At 60.6% G+C, this 25563-nt stretch overlaps 1 protein-coding gene and 1 long non-coding RNA gene across 5 annotated transcripts; one reads left to right on the plus strand and one right to left on the minus strand.

Annotated features, from left to right (window-relative positions):
* Window positions 1–82: 82 nt before the first annotated feature.
* Window positions 83–22721, plus strand: CUEDC1 (CUE domain containing 1). Of its 4 annotated transcripts, none has more exons than XM_084492859.1 (13): window positions 83–176; window positions 5114–5179; window positions 10710–10995; window positions 12749–13242; window positions 13795–13922; window positions 14769–14877; window positions 16098–16281; window positions 16755–16838; window positions 17549–17638; window positions 18318–18411; window positions 18643–18701; window positions 19381–19451; window positions 19658–22721. In XM_084492859.1, exons 4-12 carry the CDS (start codon window positions 12952–12954, stop codon window positions 19446–19448), a joined length of 1107 nt encoding a protein of 368 aa, XP_084348985.1. In that variant the 5' UTR covers window positions 83–176; window positions 5114–5179; window positions 10710–10995; window positions 12749–12951; the 3' UTR covers window positions 19449–19451; window positions 19658–22721. The 4 variants fall into 4 exon arrangements, with proteins under 4 accessions (XP_084348985.1, XP_084348984.1, XP_084348986.1 ...); XM_084492860.1 differs by lacking the exon at window positions 83–176 and adding an exon at window positions 1990–2025; XM_084492858.1 differs by lacking the exon at window positions 10710–10995.
* On the minus strand, window positions 22622–24202 carry LOC311421221. Its single transcript, XR_014684754.1, has 3 exons — window positions 24094–24202; window positions 23265–23396; window positions 22622–23022 (listed from the first exon to the last, which is right to left on the minus strand). It is a non-coding gene; the product is annotated as an uncharacterized lncRNA (long non-coding RNA).
* Window positions 24203–25563: the final 1361 nt, after the last annotated feature.

Here is a 25563-nt window from a genome sequence, read left to right on the forward strand (position 1 = left end):
CCGCACCCCCAACCCCGGCCCCGGCCCCGGCCCCGGCCCCGGCCCCGCCGCGCCGCCCCCAGCAGCCGGGCCCGGCGGCCGCCCCCGCCCCCGCCCGCCCGCCACGTTCCGTCTCCCGTCCCGGCTCCTTTCCATGGTTCCCGGTGAGCTCCGTGCCTGCCGCCCCCGCAGTGCCGGTAAGGGGGCCGGGCAGGGCCGGGCCGGACCGTGCCGGGCCGGGCCGGGGCTCAGGCTCCTTTGTGCGGCCACGGCCCGAGCCGAGCCCAAAGCGGGCGGCGCCTCCCGGCCTGCTCGGGCCGCGGCCCCGGCGGGGAGCGGGGAGGGGGCGGCCGGGGCCCGGGCAGCGCCGCTCGTGGACCGCGGGGAGGGGAGGCTGGGGAGGGGGCTCCCGGTTCTCCGAGGTGCCCGGGGGTGCCCGGGGGTGCTCGGTGGAGCCCCGGAGGTGGGCACGGCGGTGGCAGGGCCCCGGGGTTGGGGTCGTGCTGCCCCCCCCCCGGGCTGCCCCCAGCACGGGGCTGGGGGTCCTGCCCCGGGATGCCGTCCTGCTCCGCAGCTCCCCACAAAGCCAGCAGTATTAAATCCCCGTCGTGCTCCTCAGCTCCCCAAAAATCCAGTTAGTGCTCTCAAATCCCCGTCCTGCTCCTCAGCACCCCACAAATCCAGCAGTATTCCTAAATCCCCGTCCTGCTCCGCAGCTCCCCACGAACCCAGCAGTGCCCTTGCACCCCCTGACATCCCTGCCGGGCTCTGATCGCAGCTTAGGAACCGCAGCAGGCCCCTTCCGTGCCCAGGTGTTCGTGGTTAGCTCCCGGCTCCGGAGGTGTTTGTGGACCCCAGGAGCTGAGCTGTGTCACCCTGCTGGGGACGGGGGGCGCGTGGGGCTGGCAGCGAAGCCGTCCTGGGCACACGGCGACGGGGAAGAGTCCGGGAGCTGCCTCGCCCCTGGGAATCACCGCTCGAAAGCAGCGCTCCCGAGTGCCGTCTGCCTCGCCAGGCAGTTTGGAAAGGCTCCTTTTTTATTATTTTTAAAAAGCAGCCGAGTCGCACCTCCTCCTCGCATGTCCTCCCGCTGCTGCTGCCACCGAAAATAAACGTGGGGGACGGAGCGGTGACAAAACCCGCGGGGGAAATCCTGCTGGCCTGGGCCGACCCCTCCGCCTCTAAGTCTGGGGGCACCCAAACTTGGTGGCCGGGGCATGTGGCAGCCAACGAAAGCTTTTATGCTCCTTGCTGCCTTCTCCTCCTCCGTGTTTGTCTTTAACGATGCAGACTGAAGTGCCATGCACCTCCCTGCCAAGCTGTTCGTGGTTTTCATGAAGATTTTCCCGTGGAAGCCCTGGCAATGGGGCAATGGGAACCTGCAGGAGCTGCGTGCCTCTGGGAAAGGGGGACAGAAAAGGTTTCGGTGGTCATCACAGTGAGGGAGACGCAGCCTGTGGTCAGCTCATGGTGCTGTCGCTGCTGCTTTGTGCCCGTTGTGGACCCTGCTGCCACGATGTCCAGCCACGGCAAGGATGTGCCTGGTGCTGGCGGAGCCTCACGCGCCGTCCTCTGGGCCCAGCACCTCCGACTGCAAAAACCATTTGCTCCAGAGACAGGTGGAAGGTGTCCACCCCTTTTCTCGACAGATAGCTTCCCAGAAGATCTTCGTTGTTTTTTTTCTCAGCATTTTGTTAGCAAAGAGCTTCCAAATTCGAAACACAAGCCCACAGAACAGCACCTAACCCAGGCACCAACACCCGGCTTTTCCCCCAGCTGGATCTGCGGCATCGCTGGGCAGGATTTCCCTTCGCGGTGGCTGAAGGAGCTGCACACATGGGTGCTGTGTACGTGGGTACCACGGGCTGCAGCCGCTGTGGGGCTGGCAGGAGCGTGCGGGGAGCTCGTGGCATTTCCCAGCATGATAGCGAGCCCTCGCAGCTTATCTGCCTGCACAAACGTGCACTGAGGGAGCAAAGATAGCGGGGTGCTGCGTGCTCCGGGCAGTCACATTCGGACGGGAAAGGTCAGGAGCAGAGCTGAGAGGTAACTCACGCTCGGTTGCTGTCGCCGTGAGGATAAAATCTGAGGGCAGGACCCGCGGGATGGGTGCTGCTGCCGTAACCCTCGGGCTGGCATCGCGGGGTGCCCCTGGTCAGAGTGGGGAGGCTCCTGGGCAGTGTGAGCTGATAGGAATAACTTTATACTGTAAAATTGGAGTGCTTGAAGTACCAAGATGAATCTGCTTGCAGCTGTGAGAGGTGACGGGTGGCACCGCAGGCAGGCAGCCTCTGCCTGGTGGGCTTGCAGCAAGTGGTTTGGGGACCGGGTTCTGCCAGGCTGTGCTCCTGGTTCATGGAGCCAGTGCAGAGACTGGGAGACGTGCTGGCGTGGCAGCCCCTGAATGCAACAGGGAAACTGGGAAGAAAAAGAAAAGCCCAACGACCCAGCTAGATGGCCAGCCAGCTGAAAATAATGGGAAACGAGAGGAGTGAGTGATATCTGGGTCTGGTTCTTGCACCGCTGCCTCCAGGTGTGGCGATTCGGCCCCTCCGTCGGGTTCAGCACCTCATTGCAGGGTTCAGCACCTCTGCAGTCAGCCCTCGCCAGCTCCTTGTAGTGCAGGGATCTGCCCAAGAGCATCCTAAATCCCCAGTTACTTGCGAGCACCGTGCCATGGGCGGCAGCCTTACGGTTCAGGTGGCTTTTGGTGGCTGTTTGTCCTGGCTTGCCCGCTACTTGGAGCTCCAAGCCCAGCCTCTTTCCTTCTGCCAGCTCGGATATCTGCGGGTTTGATTTGAACCAGGTCTGTCTGCTGCAGGGACGCAGCGTTTATTTCTTGTCAGCGCCCATGGTATGGAGTAAAACCTCCCAGGAACAGAAGGATCAATTGGTGATTGCTGTTGGGAACTGGAAAGAAAAAAGTCATCCTCCAACTCTGCTTCGAACCCGTCCTTGCCCCTGGATTTTCTGCTGAAGCCTCTGCTGTGCCCACGATGTGAAGCAGGCCCTGCAGAAGAAAGGGGCCGTATGGCCTTACGGGGCACCGCACGTCCCTGCCAAAACGTGGCCACGAGCGGGGCTGGGGACGTCTCTGCCCCATCCCTCCAGGGGCTGCCAGGCTGATCTGTGCCGTGTGGACCTGTGGGACTGTGAAATTGGGGTGCTGCTTTTCCGGAGCAAATCCCCCTCGCTGCTAAACCTCCACCTGCGGCTCCGCTCGGGCGCTTTGCCGGCTGCGTGTGCGGCGGGGCCGGGAGAGGCCGCTGGCACGGAGCGGCTGCCACCGGGCTGGGTTCCACACAGAGTCAGGACAGAAGGTCAAGCAGCCATTCATTTATTCAGCTATTCGTTTCGTGTGGTGTAACTCTAGAAACTTGGGATCTGGTCAGTTGAGACACTTTGTTTAAATTTCAACTTTTTTTTTTTTTTTTTCCCAAAACCTCTTTTGAAAAATCCGTGCTGGTTAGCTGTCCCTGACGCATGTATTAACCACTGAGACGCGCTGACTTTTCGACTGGAAAATGTTAAAACGAGACTTTTGGTTAACTTCCCATTTTTTGGAACGGGCGAGGGAGTGCCGGGAGGCTCTGCAAAGCCTTTGCTTGGGATAAATTGGAGTTGCCTGGCTTTGAAAACCATCGGATTTCAAAAAATAAAGTAAAAATCCGGAGCAGCCCCGTGGGCAGCACATCCCTGCTGCTGCCCCGGCAGCGCTCAGACCTCCCGCGTCCCGTGGGCATCGGACGTGGGGCTCCATGGCGTGGCCCTGGTGGTGCCGGGGGGGATCCCCAGGGACCCAGGGCCCCGCGGCCGCCTTTGATGGCGGTGAGTGGCAGGTCCTTTGTGGCCCCTTTGTGCCTGCCTCGGTTCTCCCAGCCCGCACAAAACCTGCCATGGAAACCGAGCCCGGCCGATGTCCCGGGAAACCCGGAGGCGCAATTAGGAAATGCAAATACAAATGCAAATTCCTTCGCCGCCTTCAGGGACGTGGAAAACTATCCTTGTGCCACCCGTGTCCCTGTGCCACCGGTGTCCCTGTGCCACCACTGACCCTGGCCGTGGGCAGCGGGACGGGGACAGGGCAGGCAGCCCCAGGGGCAGTGCCGGTGGCCACGGGGCACCTCGGGCTCTCCTCCCGTTTCCCCAGGGCCTCAGCAGCATCCTGCGGGAAGGACGGGGCGTTTCGGCCCGTGCCGAGCAGTGACTCATAGGTGACAATAGGATATTGATATTTTTTTCCATCCCCTCTCGGTTGCCCAGCGACAAACAAACAAACAAGTGTCTTAAAATCCAAGCCAGCGCCGCGGCCGGCAGGCAGAGCCCCTCGTGGATCCCCAGCACCGTGCCACCACCTCCCACCACGAGCAGGGTGCTGGGGTGCTGCCGCCCCGGCCAGGAGCTCCTCCTGGCCCTGCCAGGCTCGGGTCGGTGCCCCCAGGGATTTTGGTGGACTCGGGACCGACCCCAGGAGCTGGCTCTTGGTGGTGCTGGTGGAAACCCAGCGTGCGTTACGCTGTGCGCAGCACCGCCATCCTGTCCAGCTGCAGAGCGGGTGCATTTTGTTGGAGTTTGAAGGTGTTCTGTGCGCGCTGAGCAGCTTCCCTTGCCCTGAAAGAGTTCACCCGGGGCTGCACCGCGCTCTGCAGTCTCCTGATTGCCTTCCCATGCAAGGCACCAGCGTGCCCGCTGTCCTCCCCCTGTTTGTGGCAGGTCCTTCCCTGTCCACGGCTGGAGTGGCGCACGGGACGTGTCTGACCTGGTGCCCCCGTTAGCCGTGCCGTCCCGTGGGGACAGGGCCACCTGCGTGCAGCCTTGTGCTTTCTCCTAGCCCCAGTCCGCTGTAATTGCTGGGAAACGAGCCCTGGCTCCCAGGGGTGGTGTTTCTCCCTTCTGCCTGGCAGCTCCTCGGTCCCTGCCCTCGCTCGCGTCCCCGGGGCCTGGCTGAGGCCTCAGCGGAGCAGGGCCGAGCCGTAACAGGGAGAGCAGGTGGCTTGTCTCCAGAAAATGGGGCACGGCACAACTGCTGTTTAACTTCCTGGCACGTCCAAGCTGATTTTAGTGTTTGACTCAGTTACGGAGTCAATTATAACAGCGTGGTTTTTTCTTTCTTTCTCTACCTCCCCGTTCCCAGGCAGCCGTGGAGCACTGGCACGAGGGCAGCCTTCGGAGACTGGGAGACCGGCGGGAGCGCTGCGAGGTACCGTGTGCTGGGGGGATGCTGACCCTGCCTCTGCTGCCTGGGGGCCTGCCCTGCTCCCCCTTGTGCCTTTTGGGGGCCCTGGAGCTGCAGGGGCTGCGTGGGGTGGTGGTGACGGGAGGTGGAGATGGGGCACCTGCGTGCCGGGGCCGTAGCACAGCACAGGGCAGGGGACATCCCCTGGGGACAACTCCTGGGTCCTGGCACTCGGGAAGGGCTCAGAGTTGTGCTGGAGAGGGGATGTGGTGCTCTGGGGTGGCACGAGGGCTCGTGGCCCCTCTGCGCTGTGGGCAGGCAGACGGACAGCACAGCTGCAGCGCTAATCCTCCTGCCCATGGAGCCCGGTGGCTCGTCCCAGCCCACTGCTCCTGAAATCCTTCTTGCTTTTAACCTCCCTGGCTGGTAACTGCAGCTGTCGGGCCGGCCCAAAGCAACTGGGACAGCACAGCGACGGAGCTGGGTGTGAGTTAATTACCCAAACTTAAAAATAACACAGGAGAAGTGAGGCTGGGGCTTTGAGGAAGAGCGTGCCCTAGTTCGGTGGCCGTGCTGCCGGAGCGCACAGCCCGTGCGTGGGGGCTGCGAGCGGGGTCCCCTCGCCCTGGGAGCGGGGGGCTGTGCGGACGTGGGAGCTGGCAGTCCAGGTTAGCACCCCACAGCATTTCAGTATCAAATCCCGATGTGCTGTGGTGGAGCAGAGGGAACAGAGCGAGCACGGGAGGCTTTCAGGGGCTTTCATCTCCCCGCCGTGTGCCGGAGGATGGAGCCGCGATCCCTGCGGCGTCCTGAAACCTTCCTGGCGCTTCTGCGGGAGAGGCCTGATGGATCGGCGTTAATTAAATGCCCGTCCCTGGCGAGGTGTAGTGTTTCAAGCAGGTTCTCCTCTGCTGAGCAATGTCACCCGGCGCGAGGGAGGACAAAAGAGCAGCGCGATCACAATGCGGTGCCGTGTCCCGGGACAACCAGGGGACGGCAGTGCCCGAATCAATCGTCAGCTCGGTGCCTTCCATCAGCCATATGGCTTATTGACTCATAAAAAAGGCAACTCCTCCATTTGCAACTTAATTACTCCCTTTCTCCCTGCCGGTGCCGGCTCGCAGTGGTGCTGAGCTGGCAGCGCCGAGGGCTGGGCGGCCTCGCAGGGTGCGCGGCTCCCGCGGGCGGTGTCGGACGGGAGCCTTTTGGGTGGCCTCGTGCCGGGCATCGCCGTGCCTTGCAGCGAGGAGTGGGACAGGTGAAAGAAGTTACCATAAAAAAGCAAAACCAGGGCAAGGCGATGCCCTCACGTGCCTGCGGTTCTCTCGCTTCGTGCCCGGTTCTTCCTTCGTTAATTCTCTGCTCATCAAAATCTCTCTGCTTGGAAGCAGCTCACTTTCTGGGCACCAGGGTTTGGGGCTGCCCACAGGTCTGGGCACCTGGGGGCTCCTTGGAGGCATTCCTCGGGCTGCAGAGGGGGACACAGGGACACAGGACCCTCAGACGGGTCCCCAGCTGTGCCCCGGAGCGAGCCCGTGCTGGCCCTGTGGGTTTCACCGCCTGCGTGGCGTGGAAACCCCAAGTCTTTCCTCTTCCTCGCCTGTGGTTTCAGCGGCCTGAATGTAGTGGTTGCGAGCAGCCTGCGTAATGACCACTTTTAAATCTTTTTACCAGATCCTAATGGGCAGGGGCCTGTCCTGGTAAATAATTTACCGTGCCCGTGAGTGAGAGTTTTACTCTCCTCGTTTTGTTTCCATAGAAACTTGCGGGTCCTTCTCCTCCACGTAGCCCTGGGCGAATCAATGCTGCTTTTTTTTTTTTTTTTTCCTTCACATGTTGAGCGATGGCCCTTAAATCCTGGAGGCCAGAGAGCAGCAGCGGGTGCTGGTGGCCCCGTGGCACCTCGGTGCTGGGGTGCCGGTGCCCGGTCAGAGCCCACGCACCCTCTGCGGCTCAGCCCCGTGTGTGAGGCCCTCAGCCCGCACTGCCCCTGCCTCTAACCCTTGGTTTTCTTCCCTCTGTGCCCCTGCACGAAGCTGCTTCAGGAATTGCTGCCCAACCTTTGGAAGCTTACCCCGGTGCCCAGGCTGGGGCAGGGGAAGCCCAGTCTCCTCCCAGTCCATCCCAGTCCATCCCCAGTGTGCTCCTGCTGCACCAGGAACAGGTGGGGCACGTCCTGCGCTGCCAAGGGACGGGGCTGGCTCTGCTCAGGCCCTTTCTCCTTTTTCCCCCTCTGTCCTTCAATTTCTTTGACCCTTGGCCGAAAATGGCAAATTAGCATTTGTGACCGAGCCCAGCGAGGCGCCATGCGTGCCCGGCCCTGCCCCCAGCACGGATTAGCTCTCCCCCACCCTGCAGTTAGGTGCCGGCCGCCCAAACCCAATCCCCAAAAAGCCCAGAGGTGGCTCCTCCGCCGGCCCTGACCTCCTGGTGCTGGCCCCAGCGGAGCCGAGCACCTTTGTCTGTGCGAGAGGTTTCCTTTTCCTCCCGGCAGCTTCCCGCTGCTTTTGTGCGCGCGGCCGGCGAGGGCTGGCGCTGAGCCGGGAGCACAAAGGGAGGAGAGGGGATAAGCGGCTCAGGACGGGGCCGTGCGACATATGGAGCCAGGGCTTTGTGGGACGGGATTGGGGTGCCCGGGGCTCAGCGCTGGCAGGGCCCCCTGTGGGTTTCTTCCTGCAAGGCCTGCACCGACGGCATGGCCATGAGCAGCACTGGAGCCCTTTGGGGATGTTGTTATGCTGCATGTGGATGGGGAAACTGAGGCACGGAGAGGGCGTTTGACTCAGGAAAGGGCCCCTGGGTTTGGGCTCAGCACCAGCACCAGCAGGTGGGGCCCACAGGGCTGTGTCTCCAGCCCCGAATTTGCTTGGTTGCTTTTCCTACTGCAGCGTCTGCCCTGCAGGGCCATGGGACAGTGCTGGGTCTGCAACAGCTTCACAGAGGGGCCAGGATTTTGGGAGAGCCCCCAACACCCTACCTCACGCCATCCTCACTACCTGTCCCTCCTTCCTGCCCTGGGCTGGTTGCACGTCGGGCGGGTGCTGTCCCCCGGGTGCTGTCGCTGCTTTCGTCAGCCTCTTGCATCCCCTTTCCTGCACGTCGACACGGGACAGAGCCGAGCAGAGCCGCATTTAAATCATACAAAGGATGCTGGGTTACTTTAATCGCTCACACTTGCTTGACCCATTTTTTTTTAATCCCTTCCTGGAAACCTTGTTTCGTGTCTGAATTCCCTCAACTATTTTAGGAATGCCGTCCTACCAAGCTCAAATTACCTTCAATGAAGCCATTGGAAGGCAGCCTCGCAAGGCGGGCAACTTTTTGATTAAGATCTAGTGCCATCTCATTAATATAGGCTTAGTTTGGGAGGGGGGAGGCAGGGGGGAAGGACTGTGATTGTGGCCTGGCAAATGCGTGTGAGACCCGGGGATTAGTCACAGGGAAACACCAGGTGCTCCGGGAGGGCTCTGTCCTGCACAACCCAGGGCTTTCCATCCCTTGCTCACATCGACCAGGGGGTCCCCGCACCCCGCTGCCACCCAGGGTCCCTGGGGAGGGCCGGGACCCCCCGGGAGCCCTCACCCTGCTTCCCCTTGGGCCGAGAGCAGCCGCTGCGTTTCGGCCTCTCGGGGCTGCTTTGCAGGCGGGCCGGGTGCTGCGGGGCTGACATCTGGTGTGCACACAAAGGCCCCTCGTAAATCTGTCGGGGAGGGTGGCACGGCGCAGTTCTTCTGCGATCCCGCAGAAGAGGATTTCCCTGAATCGGGTGGCCGGGGGCGCACGGTGCTGCTGGCCTCTGCCGGCTGCAGCCGCGAGCACCGAGCAGGGGGACAGGCACCCATGGGTGCAGGTCCCGACGGGGGCTCGGATACCCTGACCCCCTCCTTGTGCTGCTGTGGCCTGGCTGAGCGTGGCTCTCAGAGCCGCTGGGATTTGGGTTTGCAGAGGTACGTGCTGCACGGGTTTTCACACAGGGCTATTTTTTTTTCCCTCCTTTTTTTTTTTTTTTCTTCTTTCCCTGATTGCTTTATACCTTTTTGAAAAGGGCTTAAACCCAGCCGCTTTAATTCGTGGTGGGACAAGCGTTAAAGGGAGCCCCGTGTGCCTGCTTGTGGTGTGCAAAAGGATCTGGGCACGGGCTGAGGTGTGCGAGCTGCCGGGGCTGGCGGAGAGGTGACGGAGGAGACTTGGGGCAGACTGAACGCAGCCACATCCTGCACGTCCTCGGTGTGTGCTCTGAATTTCAATCTGCTGCTAGACTCTACCGTAATTTCTGTTCCCCACCGTTTACTTTTCATCCTGCTTTTAATCCTATTACAGCCACCGCTGGCCAGGCACCTGCAGCCGCCGAGCGGCTGTGTCCCTGCGCTTCTTGCTCCTTTTCAGCAAGGTCCCTCCGAAGGGGCCTGGCTGAAGGCAGAGCTCCGAAAACCTGCCCTGGCTGAAGCACTTCTTGATGTAACGTGTCCAGCGTGAGTCTTCCTCTGAGAGCTTTCCCTCCGGAGCCTGGAGCAGGGGAAGACGGGCTGGTCTCATCCAGCCGCGTTTAAGCAACCCCATCTGTTGTCTGAGCTGCAGCAGACAATATTCAGAGAATATTCTCCTTCGCGCTGGTGCCAAGGCTTTGCCCTGAGTTGCGAGGGCTGTGAGCAATCGGTCCCGCTGCTTTTACAGCTGCCGGGGCTGCTTTCCTCGCAGAGCTGAGCAACTGTTGTTCCCAGCATGAAATCGCTGGGCTCACCAGCCCCGAGGATTATCCAGCTGCTCCTCTGCTGGTCCCGGGAGCACCCTCAGCACAGTCTCCTCCACGTCCCGTCCTGCTCCGCGTCCGTGCTGCGGGGTGTCGCGTGCCCTGGGCTCTGCGAAATGAGCTTTCCAGGCTCATCAGCTCCCCAGCCAGCTCCACGAAGGGTTTCTCTTTGGCTGCTGAGGTCTTGCTCTTGGCTCTGTCTCTGCCGAGTGCGGATTTGGGCTGTGTGAGCTGGGGGTGCCGTGGGGCTCCCTGCGCCCGGCCGTGCCCCGAGCGTGGCGCTGCCCTCGCCTGGGGCTGTGCTTGGCCGCCAGCTTCCTTCCTTCCTTTTTGGGCCATCTGCAGGATTTTGCTTTTCCTGGCACCCTCCCAGCCCCTCGCTGACATCACGGAGCCACCGGCCAGCAGTGCCCAGACCGTTCCCTGCGGCACCGGCACGGGGATCCCGCTCGCCTTTCTCCGGATTTGAACTCCTGCCGCTGTGGGGGGGTTTGCATTTCTCTGGGATGTCATCAGGACATTAAAAATGTTTTTTTTTAAGACCTGCATTTGCAGCCTTGCCCTTCTGCGTGCCGGGGGCACTGCCTGTGCCTTGCTTTTGCCCAATTTGCCTGCGTGAGCACCAGCACCGGCCGGGCAGCGTCCCTGCGAGCCGCGCCGCCGTGACTCAGGTTTCACGGGCTTGGGAGCGTCCTTGTGGCACAATCCCTCGTTGTTGTTTAAAGCCAGATGTGCAGCAGAGCCCTTTTGGCATACAAATGTCTTGTCCCCGTCCCTGATTTTTTTTTTTTTTTTTCATCTTAGGACCAGAAGCTTTCAATTATTCAGCAGGCTGCTGCTCCCAGTCACGCTATCTGGCATGGGCTGCAATTTAAATGAGTCGTCCCAGACCCTGGTGCCTCGTTGACTAACACCTTCCACGGAAAAGAGGCGTCTGCAGCGGGGAGAGCCAGGCCTTTCCCCAGCAGGGCAGAGGGATTTCCACACTCAGCTGCCTGTTGGTGGCCGGGGCCTTTGGCTCCCTCTGAACGGGGCTGCCCAGCCCTCGTGGTTAAGGGAAGACCTTAAATACCCGCTCAGAAGTCAAACGGTGGGAGACGAATACCCCTGACCACAGGCACTTGTTGTTGCTCTATAGATCTTAGGGTTTTAAAATAGACTGGGGGATTTCTAGGCACGCTTCCTGATTTTGGAGACTGATTTTATGATGTGATGTTTTTGATATGTTAGATCAGCAAAGCCACACTAGTGAGTTCTCCGCAGGTCTCTTCACCCTCAGGTTTTTGTGTTTGGATCCTGCGTGTGTTTGCAGCGTGTCCTTTAGGACCTGTTCTCCCCTAGACGTGTGGGCTCTGAACCTGCCCTCGCTGAGTGGTCGAACCCTGAAGGAGCGTGGGTCCCCCGGGAACGTGTTAGAGCTCGGTTTAGCGTGCGACTGAACCAGAAATGCCATATTGCGATTAAAGCGTAATCCCAGAGGTGTGAACAAAGCTGGCTTTTCGCTGTGAATGAATCATGGCAGCAGAGGAGGAACCAAGAAGCAATGTTTTATTAACCGACTCCAGTGGATTTGTTTGCCGTCGCTGAACAGAGCCGGGCAGGGCGCTTGTGGCGTCGCACCCCGCTCACGCTGCACAAGCTGCAGCAAACCCTGCCGGGCGAGAGGGCTGGGATGGAGCTGGCTCGTGGCCGAGCGATCCCTTCAGATGCATTTTTTTAGTGAGTGCAGAGCAGACGGTGGCTTTCCACGCTCAGAAGTGCCTCCTCGTGAGCCTTTCTGCTCCCTCTCCACCAGTCCTGGCTCCTGTGCGTAGGGTGGCCTTGGTGAGGGCACGGGAGAGCTCGGGTGACCTTCAGAGGTGGCTGCTCTGCTTAATGGTGTTGAACCTGATTATGCAGCCTTTCACTGAGAAATGTGCCTGGTGTGTTCTTCTCGATTAAATACAGTTTTAGGGGCAGTTGTTGTGAACTCTCCGCCTGCCACTTGGGAAAAAGCTCCTGAAAATGATATTATGGATCCAAAGTGTTCCTGGGGTAATTCTTTTTAAACAGCGGAGTTAATCCAGAACTGAATTTGGCCCTGCGTTTCCAAATGAGAAGCAGTGGCTGTATAATCTGTTTATGGTTTTAAAGTGAACGTTAATCTTGGATTTGGTGGCTTTTCCCAGGGGTCGATTTGTTGTGCTGCAGTGCTTCAGCCCCCTGCACTGAAATGACTCCATTTTTTTTTTTTTATTTTAAAGAGAGATTTCACCGTGTTTATAAATAAACATAAAACCTGGAAATGTGAAATCTGTGGGGCCCTCTGCAGTGGAAGCAGTGCCACTTTCCTTACCTCGCAGCTCTCGCAATTTGTGTGTGCAGCGCCTGGCACAGCGACCCCGAACTCCTGGCTGCTCCTGATGTGCCAGGACACAGCTGAATAGGGTGAATTTGGTTGAATTTCCCCCACTGAAGCAGGAGATCTCACTGTGCCTCTGGGCACCTTTGCTCACACCTTGGCGGCGAGCACAGCCCCTGCCTGCAGCCTCCTGGCCACGCACTGGGGCATGGATGATGCTCGCGCTGCTGGCTGAGCAAGTGAGGCAGAGCCACAAAAGGAAGAAGTTAAAAATCGTGCTCCTCCCTCCAAAGGGAAAGAAAAACCCCTAGAAGGGGGGATTTCTGAGATGGGCTTTAGATGGAGGTGTTACCAAAAATGTGCCTTGTGCGCATCCAGCTGCCGCTCCTGGCGGGGACGGAGCTCAAAGCTGCCCTGCCGCCCTGGGGTCTCTCAGCTCTTTGCAAAAAAAAACAACCTCAAAAAGGTGACTTTTGTGACTTCTCTCCCCTCTGCCCCACAGGTGGGAGGATGCTGCAGCGCGCCGGGGGCTGACGCGCGGTGCTGCGGCCGCAGGGAGCGGTGCCCCCACCGCCCACCCATGCTCCCCGCCGGCGGCCGGGGCAGCGCCCCGTGACGAGGGGCACCAGGCACTCGCCTTACCGGGACTGGGATCGGGACTGGGACCAGGACCGGGACTGGGACCGGGCCCATCGCCCCCGCGCCATGACGAGCCTCTTCCGACGCAGCAGCAGCAACGGCGGGTCGCGGGGCGGCTCCTCGGCGCAGGAGCTCAACAACAGCCGCCCCGCCAGGCAGGTCCGCCGGCTGGAGTTCAACCAGGCCATGGAGGACTTCAAGACCATGTTCCCCAACATGGACTACGACATTATCGAGTGCGTTCTGAGGGCCAACAACGGCGCCGTGGACGCCACCATCGACCAGCTCCTGCAGATGAACTTGGACGGCAGCGGCTGCGACGACAGCTCGGACTCGGAGGACAGCATCCCCCCCGAGGTACCCGCGCGAGCAGGCGGTGCGGTCCCCTTCTGCCCTGTTTGTGCCACCTGCAAAATTGGTACCAGCCCAGCGGGCGGGGGTGCGAGGGCAAGGGAAAGGCAGTGGAGGTGCTGTCATCACAGCCCTGCAGCTGTGCTTCGCCAGCTCAAGGAAGCCGGACCCCCACAGCAGCACCCTTGGGAGCTGCCGGCCCCGGGGGTGCAGGGTGCCTGGGCACCATCCAGCCACTGCAGGCAGCAGACGTTTGAGTCCCAATTTGGTTGATTTGTAGCACGCAGCCTGCTTGGTTCGCCTCAGGCAGTGCTTGAGGCTTGAGCCAAACTGCTTTCCTCCCTCCTTTCTTCCCCCAAACCAACAGGAAGCCTTTTGCTGCCGTCAGAGGATCCCCCCCAGTTGCCAAAATGCTGCACCTCGTCCCTCGAGAGCAGCACCCCTGGTGCCAGGGGACAGAGCCGGGACGTTTGTCCCCACCCTGCAGCAGCACTGGTCCCGGTCCCTGGGGGGAGCAGTGCCCCCACTCGCCCTCACCCCATCCTTCTCCCCCTCCAGATCCTGGAGCGGACCCTGGAGCCGGACAGCTCGGACGAGGAGCCCCCCCCCGTGTACTCCCCCCCTGCCTACGAGAGCCAGGCACTGGGCACCCGCTGCCCCCGCGCGCCCCCCACGCCGCCGCCCAGGTGAGCTCCAGCCCCTCGCTGCGGCACGGGGCAATGCCAGGGGGGGCTGCTGGGCACGAGACCCCCGTACAGGAGGGGTCTGGCATCAGTTTGTTAGGACTGGGCGAGCCGAAGCCAAGAGGGATGAATGAAGCTCACAGCTGGCTAAATAACATCCGCGAGGCCCCGAGACGTGAACAGCTGAGGGGCCCGGAGAGCCGCTCCTGGAGCGAGTGGAATGGCAAAAATCAGCTCCTGGGGGCGGGGAGCGCTTGACGCCTCTCCAAAACGCCAGGTGCTGCACGGCCGGGGCCCCGCACCTCTTATCTCTTGGCACGGGGAGCCCTCCTGGCTGTGCCGCCCTGGGGAAGGGCAGCAGGGCCACGGCCGTGGGAGGGCAGCGTCTCAGGGCGCCGCCACACTGCTGCTGCTGCTCCATCGGGCTGCTGGGCCACGACCGTGGGCTTGGAGGAGAGCACCTGCCACTGCCCTTGCTGCCTCCCTGTGCCAGGTCCCCGCTGCAGACAGTTCTGCTGGTGGTGCAGGCTGGTTTTGATGTCCGGGAGGCAAAATGTATAAGCAGAGCCCTGCAGGGGTACAGCTCCCGCGGTGCTGTTTGCCAGCGAAACAGGGAGAAGGAAAATGCAGCCTGCGAGGTGGTGGGGCAACTCCCAATGATTTCCAACTTGCTAGGAGAGCTTTTCGCTCTCCCGAGCTCATGCTAACGCGAGGGCCTGGGGAGGCAGCGTGAGGTTTTCAAGTGCCCAGGATAAGCCCGTGGAGCTGGGTGGGAGGCCGCCGCGCCCCCCACTGCGGCGCCGTGGGGTCCCCCTGGCCCAAGGGTGCTCTCTGTGTGTTTCCCCGCAGGACGGACGTGCCGGGGCCCGGCCGCTACAGGAACTGGAACCCACCACTCCTGGGCAACCTCCCCGAGGATTTCCTGCGCATCCTGCCCCAGCAGGCTCCCCGCACCCAGGTGAGGGCCCCGCTGTGCCCCGGCGCTGAGCCACTCACTCCTGGGTAGTGAACCGAGCGAGGCGTGCAGGAGAAAACTTCCAGCCGGGCTCCGAGGCTTCTTCTCGCCATTAGTTAGCTCAGCAGCCGGTGCCAGAAATGCCACGTGCAAGGAGCAGTCAATATTTTAAATTATTTGACCTGCTGCCCCGGTGAGAAGCGCTCTTGGGCAGAGCAGCGCGTTCGGTGCGCTCGGGGGCTGGTGTTGCAGGCGTGAGATACCAAACCTTGTGCAAAGCAGAGGATTCCCGTGGGAGGCAGTCCCCGTATGCTTCACGGCTGTTTTGGGGCCACGCAGCTTGGCCTTGCAGCACCTTTCTGCAAGGGCCAGCGCCCTCCCAGCGTGGCAGGGACCAGGGGAGAGCTGCAGATGCCCTTCCCTCCCCGTGCATCGTCTCTTCCCTCCCTTTTTGGCTCCAAAGGCAGCCTGCCACGTTTCCATAAATAATTGCCCTGGAAGTTGAGCTTCTCAGGCTATATTACCTTTCTGGGAATAGGAACATGCCAATTCATTTGGGCTCAAGGGGAGGAGAGGAGCAGCTGCCCTTTTCTTTCCCTGGTAATTGTGTGCTTTCGCTTTTTATGGCGCTCTGAGAGCAGCTACAAATCAGATAAATATTGTAGGCAAGGGTGAGATTGCTACTGTGCAGCGTGGCTCTGCTCCTCCACGTGTGCAAACGCGCCAGGAGCCAGGGGATGCGAGCACAGGGGCGTTTGCCAGGGGGAAACTGCAGTCTCTGCTGTTTCGTCGGGGAAATTAAAGCAGCGATGCCGGCTGCGAGACCTTCCTCCCTCACCTCGACACCAGGTGCCGTCCGAGTTCAACTCCCTGTATTTAAATTAAAAATATTTGCCAATAGGCTCTGAGAACGAGCTCCTCCAGGGGCAGAGCGGCTCCTTGCTGTGCCGTGCTGGTTCCCAGACCACGGGGGGGGTGCTCCCGTGCAGGAATGCCATCCCCTGGCTCCTCCACCCCGTGGGGGTGCCCAGTGCCCCCTTTGCCCTGGCTGGGGGGTGCCCCTCCGAGTGGGGCTGTTGGAGAGGGAGGCAGGGACCCCGCTGCCAACAGCCCGTAGGAGCAAAATGCCAGGGTCAGCATAAAGCGGGGGGCTCTGGGGAGCTTTATGGGGGGCCAGGTCCCACGGCCGTGCCCAACCTCTGCCCCGTTTGCCTCCTGCCCAGGGCTCTCCAGGCTGCCGGCAGCCCGTGCCGAGGGGGCTCGGCCCGCGGGGCCAGGGCTCGCTGGAGCAGGAGAGGAGGTGGAAGCAGTACCTGGAGGACGAGAGGATCGCGCTCTTCCTGCAGAACGAGGAGTTCATGAAGGAGCTACAGAGGAACCGGGATTTCCTGCTGGCCCTGGAGAGAGGTGAGGAGCACCGCGGGAAGCCTCTGCCTGCGTTTTGGCCGCGTGCCTCCCTGCAGGACAGAGGTCCTGCCGTGGTGGCCTGGCTGCTGGCGAGGCAGAGACGTGCAGGATGTGGTCAGGGCCGTGGTGGCAGCCCGACCTGCCAACACCGAGCAGCAGGTTTTGTTCCTGTGCTCCTCTTGGTGCTGAGCTGCCCGCCACGAGGCTCTGCTCCTCCTGCCCAGCAAATCTGTGGCACGGAGCCCTGGCAGTGCCCTCCAAGCCCATCCCAGGGAGACAGCCAGCATGGCTTTGACAGGGCTGTTCCTCCCCTGTCCCCATGCACCTTCCCTCTTCCCCTCACGTCCTCGTGCTGCTGTGAGGGGCCCCTCAGTGGGCTGTGAGCACAGCAGGCGGGCAGGGGAATGAGCACAGAGCTGCGCGTGCTGCCCAGGGCTCTGACCAAGCGGGCCTCGGGGCTTTTTGTTTTTCAGACCGATTGAAATACGAGTCAAAAAAGTCCAAGTCGAGCAGTGTTGCTGGCAGCAACGATTTTGGTTTCTCCTCCATACTATCAGGTAATTTCAAGAGGCACAAGAGCATCACCTCTCGTCAGCTGGGTGCCTCCCAGCTCTGCCCGACGGGCTGTGCCGGGCCGTGCCAGACCGTGCCTTGCTGATGCCCTCTGCTGTGGCAGCAAGGGGAGGAACCCACCTGGTCCCTCCCTGCTGCACAAAGCCCCCAGAGTGCACAGGAGAGGGGAGGGCAGGCGATGGAGATGGGTGCTGGTGCCCTCCCCAGCCTCGCCCTGCCTTCCCCAGGCAGCACTGCTCCCGTGTCCTGCCTCTGTCCCTGCGCTGGGAGCAGGGATGCAGCTCCCAGGGGTGACAGAGCCCGCCCTTGCCTTGATCGGAGCAGAGGATTGTGCCTGGGAGGCATAATGACTGTGCTGGGTAATCCTGATTAACCTCGGCAGCAGGGCAGCTGCTCGGGGACAGAATTAGCACTGGTGTCTGTCCGCGGCCCCGTGCGGGGCCGGGCAAAACACGGCCGAGTCAAGGTCCCTGCAGCCCAGGTCTCTGCACCCAGGGTCTCGGGGGTTTTGTCAGCGTGGGGTCCTCACCTGCAGCCAGCCCCCGGCGTGCTGATGCCCTCACCCTGCTCGCTGTGCTCAGCGCCACTCGTGGCAGGGCCGCGCTCCACGAGCGCTGGAACTGGGTCAGGGAAATGATTTGTCTCCAGCCTCTCCCGGCCACGTGCCGCCTGTGAGCAGATGTTTGCCTTGCAGGTGACGCAGCCCCCCCCGGAACCAGCGAGGCCGGCAGTGCCGTGTCCGACGATGCCTTATTCAGAGACAAATTGAAACACATGGGAAAGTGTGAGTCGGGCTCCAGCTTCGGCGGTGGGCAGCCCCTGAGGGGTGCAGGGGGCGGCGGGGGGCAGAGCTGGCTCACGCAGCACATCCGTGGGTGTTCGGGTGCTGCCACACGTGTCTGCTGGCACGTGTGCCCCTGGGCTCCTTGCCACCCCTCGTGGCAGGCTGGCACGGGTGTCCCCAGCACCCCTCGACTCACTCGGCTGGCACGTGGGTGTGCAAGGCACGGAACACCGCACACTGCAGGTGCACATCACGCTACGACACTGCTCAGCCCTAGCAGCAGAGCTTTGGGGTGAAGTTTCTGGCTGTGTTTTCAAGTCCTGGGCTTGGGCATCCTGTGCCCGGTGCCACGCGGGAGTCCTTCAGTCCCAGCTCTGCTGGAATCCCGGAGGAGGAAGCAGGGGGGTTGCTGTACCTCTCCCTTTCCCAATCTTTCCCTCTTAGCCACTCAGTCTGCTTCTCCCATCGCAGAGCAGCCCGAGTTCTTTGGGCAGCCTGGCTCAGAGCACAGCTAGCTGAGACCCCCTGGGGAGGGCTGGGTTAGTCACGGGGAGGGAATGCCACAAAAATCCCAGTGAAAGGCTGACAATGTCAGCACCGTGGCCATCTCCTCCCCACCACCCACGGCGGCTTTGGGGAGGGTTTGGGGTGAGACTCTCACCTGGCTGCTTCCTTCCAGCAACGCGCAAGAAGCTGTTTGAACTTGCCAGAGCCTTCTCCGAGAAGACGAAGATGAGGAAGTCAAAAAGAAAACACTTGTTGAAGCACCAGGTGTATCCTAAAAGGGGCTCGCTGCCATCTGTCCCCAGCAGCTGGGAACCACTGAGGGGCTGCAGGGTGCAGGCTGGGCAAGCCGTGGTCCCAGGGGACTCCGCGAGGCTGTGGCTTGGCGAGGAGCCTCCCCAGCTGCCTCCCACGGCGGGGCTGGGGGCTGTGAAGGGTCACTGCTGGTGCTGCGGCCACGTCCTGGGCCCCTGACAAGTTTTCCTTAGCAGAAGGTGCAGGTTGGGGACAGCAGCTTCCACGGCAAATCTTCTCGACGATGTGGAAGGACACTCGTGCGGTAAGAAACGCCGTGCCATGCCGTGCCGTGCCGTGCCGTGCCGTGCCATACGTTTTGGGCTCAGCCCAGCAGGCTGGGGACCCGCTGTGCTGGCCCTGTCCTGCCCCACACCAAGACCAGGCTGAGTGGGATCCTGTCGGGTCCCTGCCGGGGGCACAGCCACCCGTGTAACAGGCTCAGCCCCAGCACCACGCGGCTCTCCGGTCAGCACACGCTTACTGGGTGGTTGTGGACAGGCTTCTCCTCTTCTGGGGAGTCCCGGGGGTTGTGGCTGGGCTGTGCACAGCCTGGGGCCAGGGCACTGCCTCACCAAACCTGTCGGCAGCTGGATTTGCACCGAGGCACCTCCTGGCACTTTTGTGCCAACCCCGACCGCCCCGGAGCTGCCCCAGGTGTGACTGCGTGGTAGAAATGCCTCCCTGGGCCAAGACCTCCTTCCACCTTTCCCAGGCGTGTTCTGGCAGAGTCTGTGTCCCAGTCTTGGGGTGTTTTCTGCCTGAGCGAGGAAATCCCTGCCCCGGGGAAGGACCCGAGCTGCCTCCTCACTGCAGCACCTCCCCGGCATTGGGGCTGGTGTTGAGGCTGGATTTCAGGCTGGATTTGGGGCTGGTGTTGGGGCTGGCACCCCACATGGGGTGGCCGCAGCCCCCGGCAGCCCCCATCTGCCTGTGCCTTTCAGATGAAGACTTCCAAGCACGGAGGCAGCAGCTCCAGGAGGAGGAGGAGACGCCAAAGGAAGGGCAGTAAATGGTGAGAGGCACTGGGGGATGAACGCTTTTGGTGAGCGTGCAAGCAGCCCCAGGTGCTTTGGTTTGGGTCCGGAGCCCCTCTGGGTGTGGATGAGCCCCACGGGTGCTGCGGGAGCCCCAGGCACTGCTGTGGGCTGGTGCTGGCCATGGTGCGGCTGAGGCTGAGCACACGCTGTTCTCTTTCCTTCCCTATCCCCTCCCCTGCAGGTCCCAGCACTGGGCTTTATTGCTGGCACAGAACATGCAAAAGGCTTAAGAAGAAGATGGCTGAAAAGGAAAGAAAAAAAAAAAAAACAAACACCCAACACCAAACAACCCAGTTTTTTGGCTGTTCCCCCTCTGCTTTTGTACTCCTCTGAAGTACAAGTATTGAAGTGAGGCACAAAGTTTTCTTACCAGGGGTTCGAAAACAACTTCTCCTATCCAGCAAATCAGCCAAAAAAAAAAAAAAAAGGAAAAAAAAAAGGAAAAAAAAGTCGGCAGCTGACCTGAGCTGCAGTGGAGCTGGTGGATCTCAGAGCCGAGGAGCAGCCGTCTCTGTCCTGCTCCATCCAAGCGGCGTCGCGAGAAGAGCGAAAATCAGTTGTGCTACCGAGGATGCGCTCAAACTGGGGATCTGCGGGGCTGCAGTGTCCTGGACATAGCTCTGCAGCGAGCGGATGTAACTTTGCTCTGCACACGCAGGAAAAGAAAACAGACGAGGGAGAGAGAACCTAAAAATCGTTGCCTACTATTGCTAGGAGTAATGAGCAGAGATTCAGATCAGGTAATAGTCGAATAATATAAATCGTTTATAAAAGGAAGGGCCTTCTTTTCCAAGGCGTTTCGCTTTGAATTAAACCTTTGCCTTTGGCATTGCTCAAACTGCCTTGAAGCCCGGACCCGAAGCGGCCGCAGCGAGGCCGGCTCGCTCCAGCTGCGCTCCCTGTGCCGGCACGGCACCAAGGGCTGGGTTCCTCCTTGATTTAACCCTCACAGCTGAGCCAGGCCACGTCTGGCAAGGGTGGCATGCTGGTGGTGCTCCCCGGGTGCCAGGCAGGGCCCTCGGCGGGCCTGGGGACGCCCCTGCTGTAGGTAAGATGCAGATTTGGGCTGGAAGCCCGAGCCGGGCGTTTGCAGCTGGGGCTGGCGGAGATGTTCTCGGCACGGAGCGTTTGCAGGAGCTGCTGTGGGGCTGGGGCTCGGGGTGGCAGCAGGAGAGCTCCTTTCCCTGGGGGCTCGTTTTACCAGGGGAGGGCAGGGGTAGCCAGGAGGCAGCGCTCGAATCGTTGCAGCATTCAGAGATGCTGTCAGGCTAAAAATAATTACGTAAACAAATTCCTTCCCTGTGTAAGTAATGAGTGACGAGCATTAAGTCAGAAATTGCTCCCGCCAGCACATTTTCTTCTCCTTTATCGGCATAATCTGTTTACTGCTCAATTCAGGAGGTGGCTGTAGACGTGCCTGTTTCACTTTCTGGCTCCTGTGAACCAGCACAAATGTTGCAAGATTTGAGCTGTGAAGGCGGCAGACGCGGCAGCCCCAGCCATCAGACACACACGCAACTGTTGTCCCTGCCTCTCCGCGGGGTTTGGTAACAAAAGCCCACATTGCAGGCTCTGGCTCCCGACAGGCTCCTTTTCAAATCCTCCCCGGAGCCCGCATGCCTTTGAAGCGGACGCCAAGAGGATTTTTTTTTTCCCCCGCAAGCAGCGCAGCCGCTGCACCTGCTGAGCGCCGCCGCGCCTCGCTGCCCCGAGGCCGTCCACGTCCTCGCCAGGGGACATGGCACGGGGGGCACGGTGCTGGGGACATGGTGCTGGGGGACACGGCGTGCCATGGGCACAGCCTGCGTGCTCCCGGCCGCACCAGGGCCCTGCACAGCCTGGGTGCTGTGGTGGCAGGCCGGCTGCTTGCAGCAGGAGCCTGGCAAGGTCTCGGATTGGAGCAGCAGGAGATGTACCCCCAGGACCCATCCTGGCTTTGGTGTCCTCTCCTTTTCTGTGGGAGGAATGGGAGAGGAGCGTCCCTCGAGTCTTAGTGCTGGCTGTAGGAGCCGGGGGCTGCAGCAGTCCCGAGCTTGCTTCGAAGGTGACGTTGTGGCAGCAGCAATGGGACGCGGGGAGGTGCTGGAGAGGCACGGTGCTGCCCTGTGCTGTGCAGGGTAGGACCGGTGTCTGGCAGGGTGTGTGTGTGTCCCTGTGTGCAGGGGCACGGTGTGAAGCTGGGGCTTCTTGCTGGGAACAGGAGGCCCTTCAGGAGCAGAGCGGGGCTTTTATCCCTAGCCTGGGACTGGCAGAAAGGAAGGAGGGGCGACTTCCCCGTCGCCTGCTGGCTCTGAGGTTAGCAGGAGGCTGCTGCCGCTCCCTCCCAGCCCAAAGCAGCTCTGCATATTTGGAAGAAAACCAAGCTTGGAATTGGATCAGCTTGTAAATGTTCCAGCGCCTCTGAGCTACCGAGTGCTTAACTTTCAGCTAAGTCTCCGTGAGTGCAGGACGCACCAACAGGCGGTGGAGCAGAAGCTCGGGTAGGAAGCTGCTTGTCCCCACGGTGCCATCACCCCACGGCTGCTCTGGTGGCAGTGAGAGGGTCGGGGGCGAACAGCAGCGAGGTGCTCGTGGCCAGGTGGGTGCTTACAGCCCACGGCCGAGCGCTGGTGGGGCCCTGGGAGGGTTTGTTGTGCCCCTTGTCCTTTTACGAGAGCCACGTAAGGCTTTGGTCTGCGATCTGGTGCCCTGGGCGAGCCACTTCCAGGCCGTGTCTCAGGCCAGGCCTGCTGGAAATGTGGGTAGAGGTGAGGCACAGGGGCACTGCGCAGCCTCCGTCCGCTGCACGCGGTGGGTTTTGAGCCCAGCGCTTCGCGGGGGCTTGGGGCTGTGTTCGTTAACACGGTCTAACAACTTGCCCTTAAATATCCTAGTCTAGGCAAAGCCTCGCTGAATGATGTCACTCTGCAGCCATTTCAAAATATCTTGGAGGCACAAAGCATCATTTCAAAGGAGGATGGAGAGTGATTATTTTTATCTCCTTTAAAAAAAAAATAAGTCAGGTCTAATGAGTAGGAAGGCCACTAAAACCGGCTTGGAAGCCAAAATGCATTTCTTACATAAAACCGTACAACTCTCAGTGACGTTTGTATCACTTCTCTACAAAATGTTTTAAAAGGAACAAACCAACAAAACCAATCTGTGGTGTGTGCGTGTTGCTATTTTAGACTTTATTTCCATAAGTGATTTTTTTCTTAAAGATGTTTAATAGTAATTCATATAATAAAGTCCTGTTGTACTCTTAACACCGATGTGTTTCGCTTTATGCTGCTGTTACTTTTGGGAAGGAAAGAGATGAGGGTGGGGAGGGAAATGCCTCCCCTTGCTGCCGCTCTGGCCATGCCCATGGTGGCTGCAGATGCCCCAAAGCCACCCCGGCTCCTCACCTCCCAGCATTTGGGTTGCATCCTGTGGTTCCTCTGGAAAGCAAGTGCCCAGGGGAGGCTGTTATGCTGGTGAGCTCCTTTCTGCATCCAGGGCCAGATCCTGCTCCCACCCCGCAGGACACCTGGGGCAGGAGCAGGTCCCGTTGCATCTCTCAGGTACCTGTTGTGGAAGAGCATGAGAAGAGCACTGGGAGCCCACGGCCAGGGGAGCCCGGTGAGGCCGTGAGGGTGGGCTTTGCACCAGGGAAATCCCCAGGGGTGGCAGGGAGCAGCGATGCTCCCCCGGGGCTGTGACCCCAGGGCTGTGTGTGAGCTCACAGCGTGCCCGTTGCCAGCTCTGTGTGCGGGGACCGGGACCTGCCTTTCAAGAAAAAGCGGAAAAGGAAAAATGCTGTGGCTTACCCACTTAATTCCGAAATAACAAGCCTCTCGGGGATGGGGCGTGTGCATTTTCTTCAAACTGTTTCATTATCCATCGCACAGCAACTCCTCCGCGTCTGTCAGGCAGGCAGTCTGGCTCCTTCGCCTTGTCTCCTAGCGGGATGGAAAGACATCATTATAATGAATTCTTTCTGAAATATGTGTTATCAATCTCCAGCCCTGCACTTTTTGGTGCTGTGCTGAGCTGGCGGGATCACCAGGTGTGGAAGCCCGGAGCACTTGGGCTGTGGGATTGCTCTGAGCTGGCGGCACGAAGAGGGGTCACCCCCAGGGCTGGTCCCAGCATCGCTTCCGTGCTGCCGTGGCTGGTGTCTGCCCAGCCGCTGGGCTCAGCTTCCCTCTTGTGTTCTCTGAAATGCTTTAAAAGAAGTCAGAGAAGTCTCTTTGACTCTGTGCTCTGCGGGCATTGAGCCCATGGGGCTTTTTCAGGGTGACACTTGTTCTGATGCTCCAAATCAGGCCCCACAGCTGATTTAGGGGGCAGCAGCAGGGTTTGGGTACGTGGCAAACCTGAGGACGCGTTCAGGCACTGCTGGAGGTGTTTGCATACCTGCAACAAACCCTGCTCTCCCACCAATGTGCAGGGGAGACCCCAATACTGGGGGGGGCTGAGAACCACAGGGCCTGGCCTGGGAACACCGCTCCGTGCCCCCACCTCCCCTGCAGCCCAGCTCCAGCTGCCAGGGAGCAGCGTTTGGTTGCTGGCAGGGTTGGAGCTCCCCAGCCTCACGTGTGGCTTGGAAACTTTCCCTGTGAAAGAAGGCGCTGGAAAAAGTCAAGGCATTCTTGCCTTAAATGTCAAAAGCATCAAAATGCTGGAGAAACCCTGGATGTGGCCTTCCCGGCGCAGCCAAGGAGGCCGTCGTAACCCGAGGGGGGAGCCAGGGCTCTTTGAAAGAGCTGAAAAGACCGGGGCCTGCCCAGTCCTTTGAGCAGCTCAGATGCAGCCCTGGAGCGGTCCCAGCAACTCCCTTTTGAATTCTTCCACTCCACAGGGGCAGGAGTTTTGTCTTTCAAAACTTTCTCCCGGCAGCGGAGAGAAGCCCAGGACTGAGAGCTGCGGCTGGCCCATGGTGAATGCTAGAGGTGTCCTACGCTGGCAGCGGGTACCTGCTTCTGTCAGCCCTCGCTGGAAATTCACTGCCCCCTTCCTTTATAACACTGCAAGATGGAAGGAGTGAATGAATGCTTTTATTATTATTATTATTTTTTTTTTTTTTTTTCACCAGCTCATTCCCAGACCGAGGGCTGCATCCTAGCGAACAGGCATCACGTCAGTCTTTGCCGTGTGCTTCTTGGAAGCTGGCTTCACGGAACCGCTGGCGGGGTGGAAGGCTGTTTGCACAGAGCAAACAACCTCGGTGTTGTTGGGATTTCATTAATCAGGGTGAAAAACACAGGCTGGGGCTCGGGGCTGGCAGCCAGGCACCGTCTGCTGCCACCTCCTGGGCCCAGCCAGCAGTGCTGGGGCTGCGGGGCAGGATCAGGCCCTGATGCAATCCTGCTGGGTGCTGGCTCTGGGCGAGACCCAGCACAAAATGGGACCGAAGGGAGACCCCAGCTCTCAGTGTCCCACTGCGGGGGGATGTTTATGGCCCCCCAGTGCCGGTCTCCAGGCTGCCGTGGGCACGTCGTGGTGCTCAGCTGGGGGACAGCAGACGGGGAGGGTGTAGAGAGCCACGGGGGCAGAGGACGAGCCCCAGCCAGCAGGACCCCAAACGATGTGGGGCCATATGGGCGTCCTCCCTCCCGTATGGAGATAAATGGCGGGCTGTGTGTACCAGGACGCGTCTGGGCAGCACAGGGCAGCATTTCTGGTGTGCTCCCTCCTTGCAGGAGCACCCAGCGCAGCCACAGCAGCTCCCTGTTGCTTTGTGGCCAGCAGCTGTCCTGCCCCGTCACTTGCAGCCGCCGGACAGAGCAGCCCAAATGGCTCCCTCGGAAACCGGAGACGGCAGCACCGCCACGTCCCGCACCCTGCAGGCGCTCAGCGGGTGTAACGGGGCAACAGCTGCTGCCGTGTCTCCTGCTCAGCTCCATCGTGGTCTGCCATCGTTCGCAGGCCCCAGGGAGGCACAGTGCCCTGTTGCAGGGTGGGCACGGCCACCCCGTGATGGTGGGAGCATGGCAGGGGAACCAAAACAGCCGCCGGGGAACCAGGAGTGGGGTGTGTGTGGTTTTGGGGTGTGAGGGCATATTTTACACAGCATCCCTCGGTCTCCGTGCCGGGTCCATGCTCCAGCTCCTGGAGCACTGAGAT

This window comes from Aythya ferina (genome assembly GCF_964211825.1).
Source record: "Aythya ferina genome assembly, chromosome: 19".
NCBI classification, from domain to species: Eukaryota; Metazoa; Chordata; class Aves; order Anseriformes; family Anatidae; genus Aythya; species Aythya ferina.

Bases quoted from the DNA above. Each gene is read 5' to 3' on its own strand.
- CUEDC1 (XM_084492859.1), top strand. From the start codon at position 12,952: ATGACGAGCCTCTTCCGACGCAGCAGCAGCAACGGCGGGTCGCGGGGC. The intron at 14,878-16,097 runs GTGAGGGCCCCG...CCTCCTGCCCAG, and splicing joins AGCAGGCTCCCCGCACCCAG to GGCTCTCCAGGCTGCCGGCA. The intron at 16,282-16,754 runs GTGAGGAGCACC...TTTGTTTTTCAG, and splicing joins CCTGCTGGCCCTGGAGAGAG to ACCGATTGAAATACGAGTCA.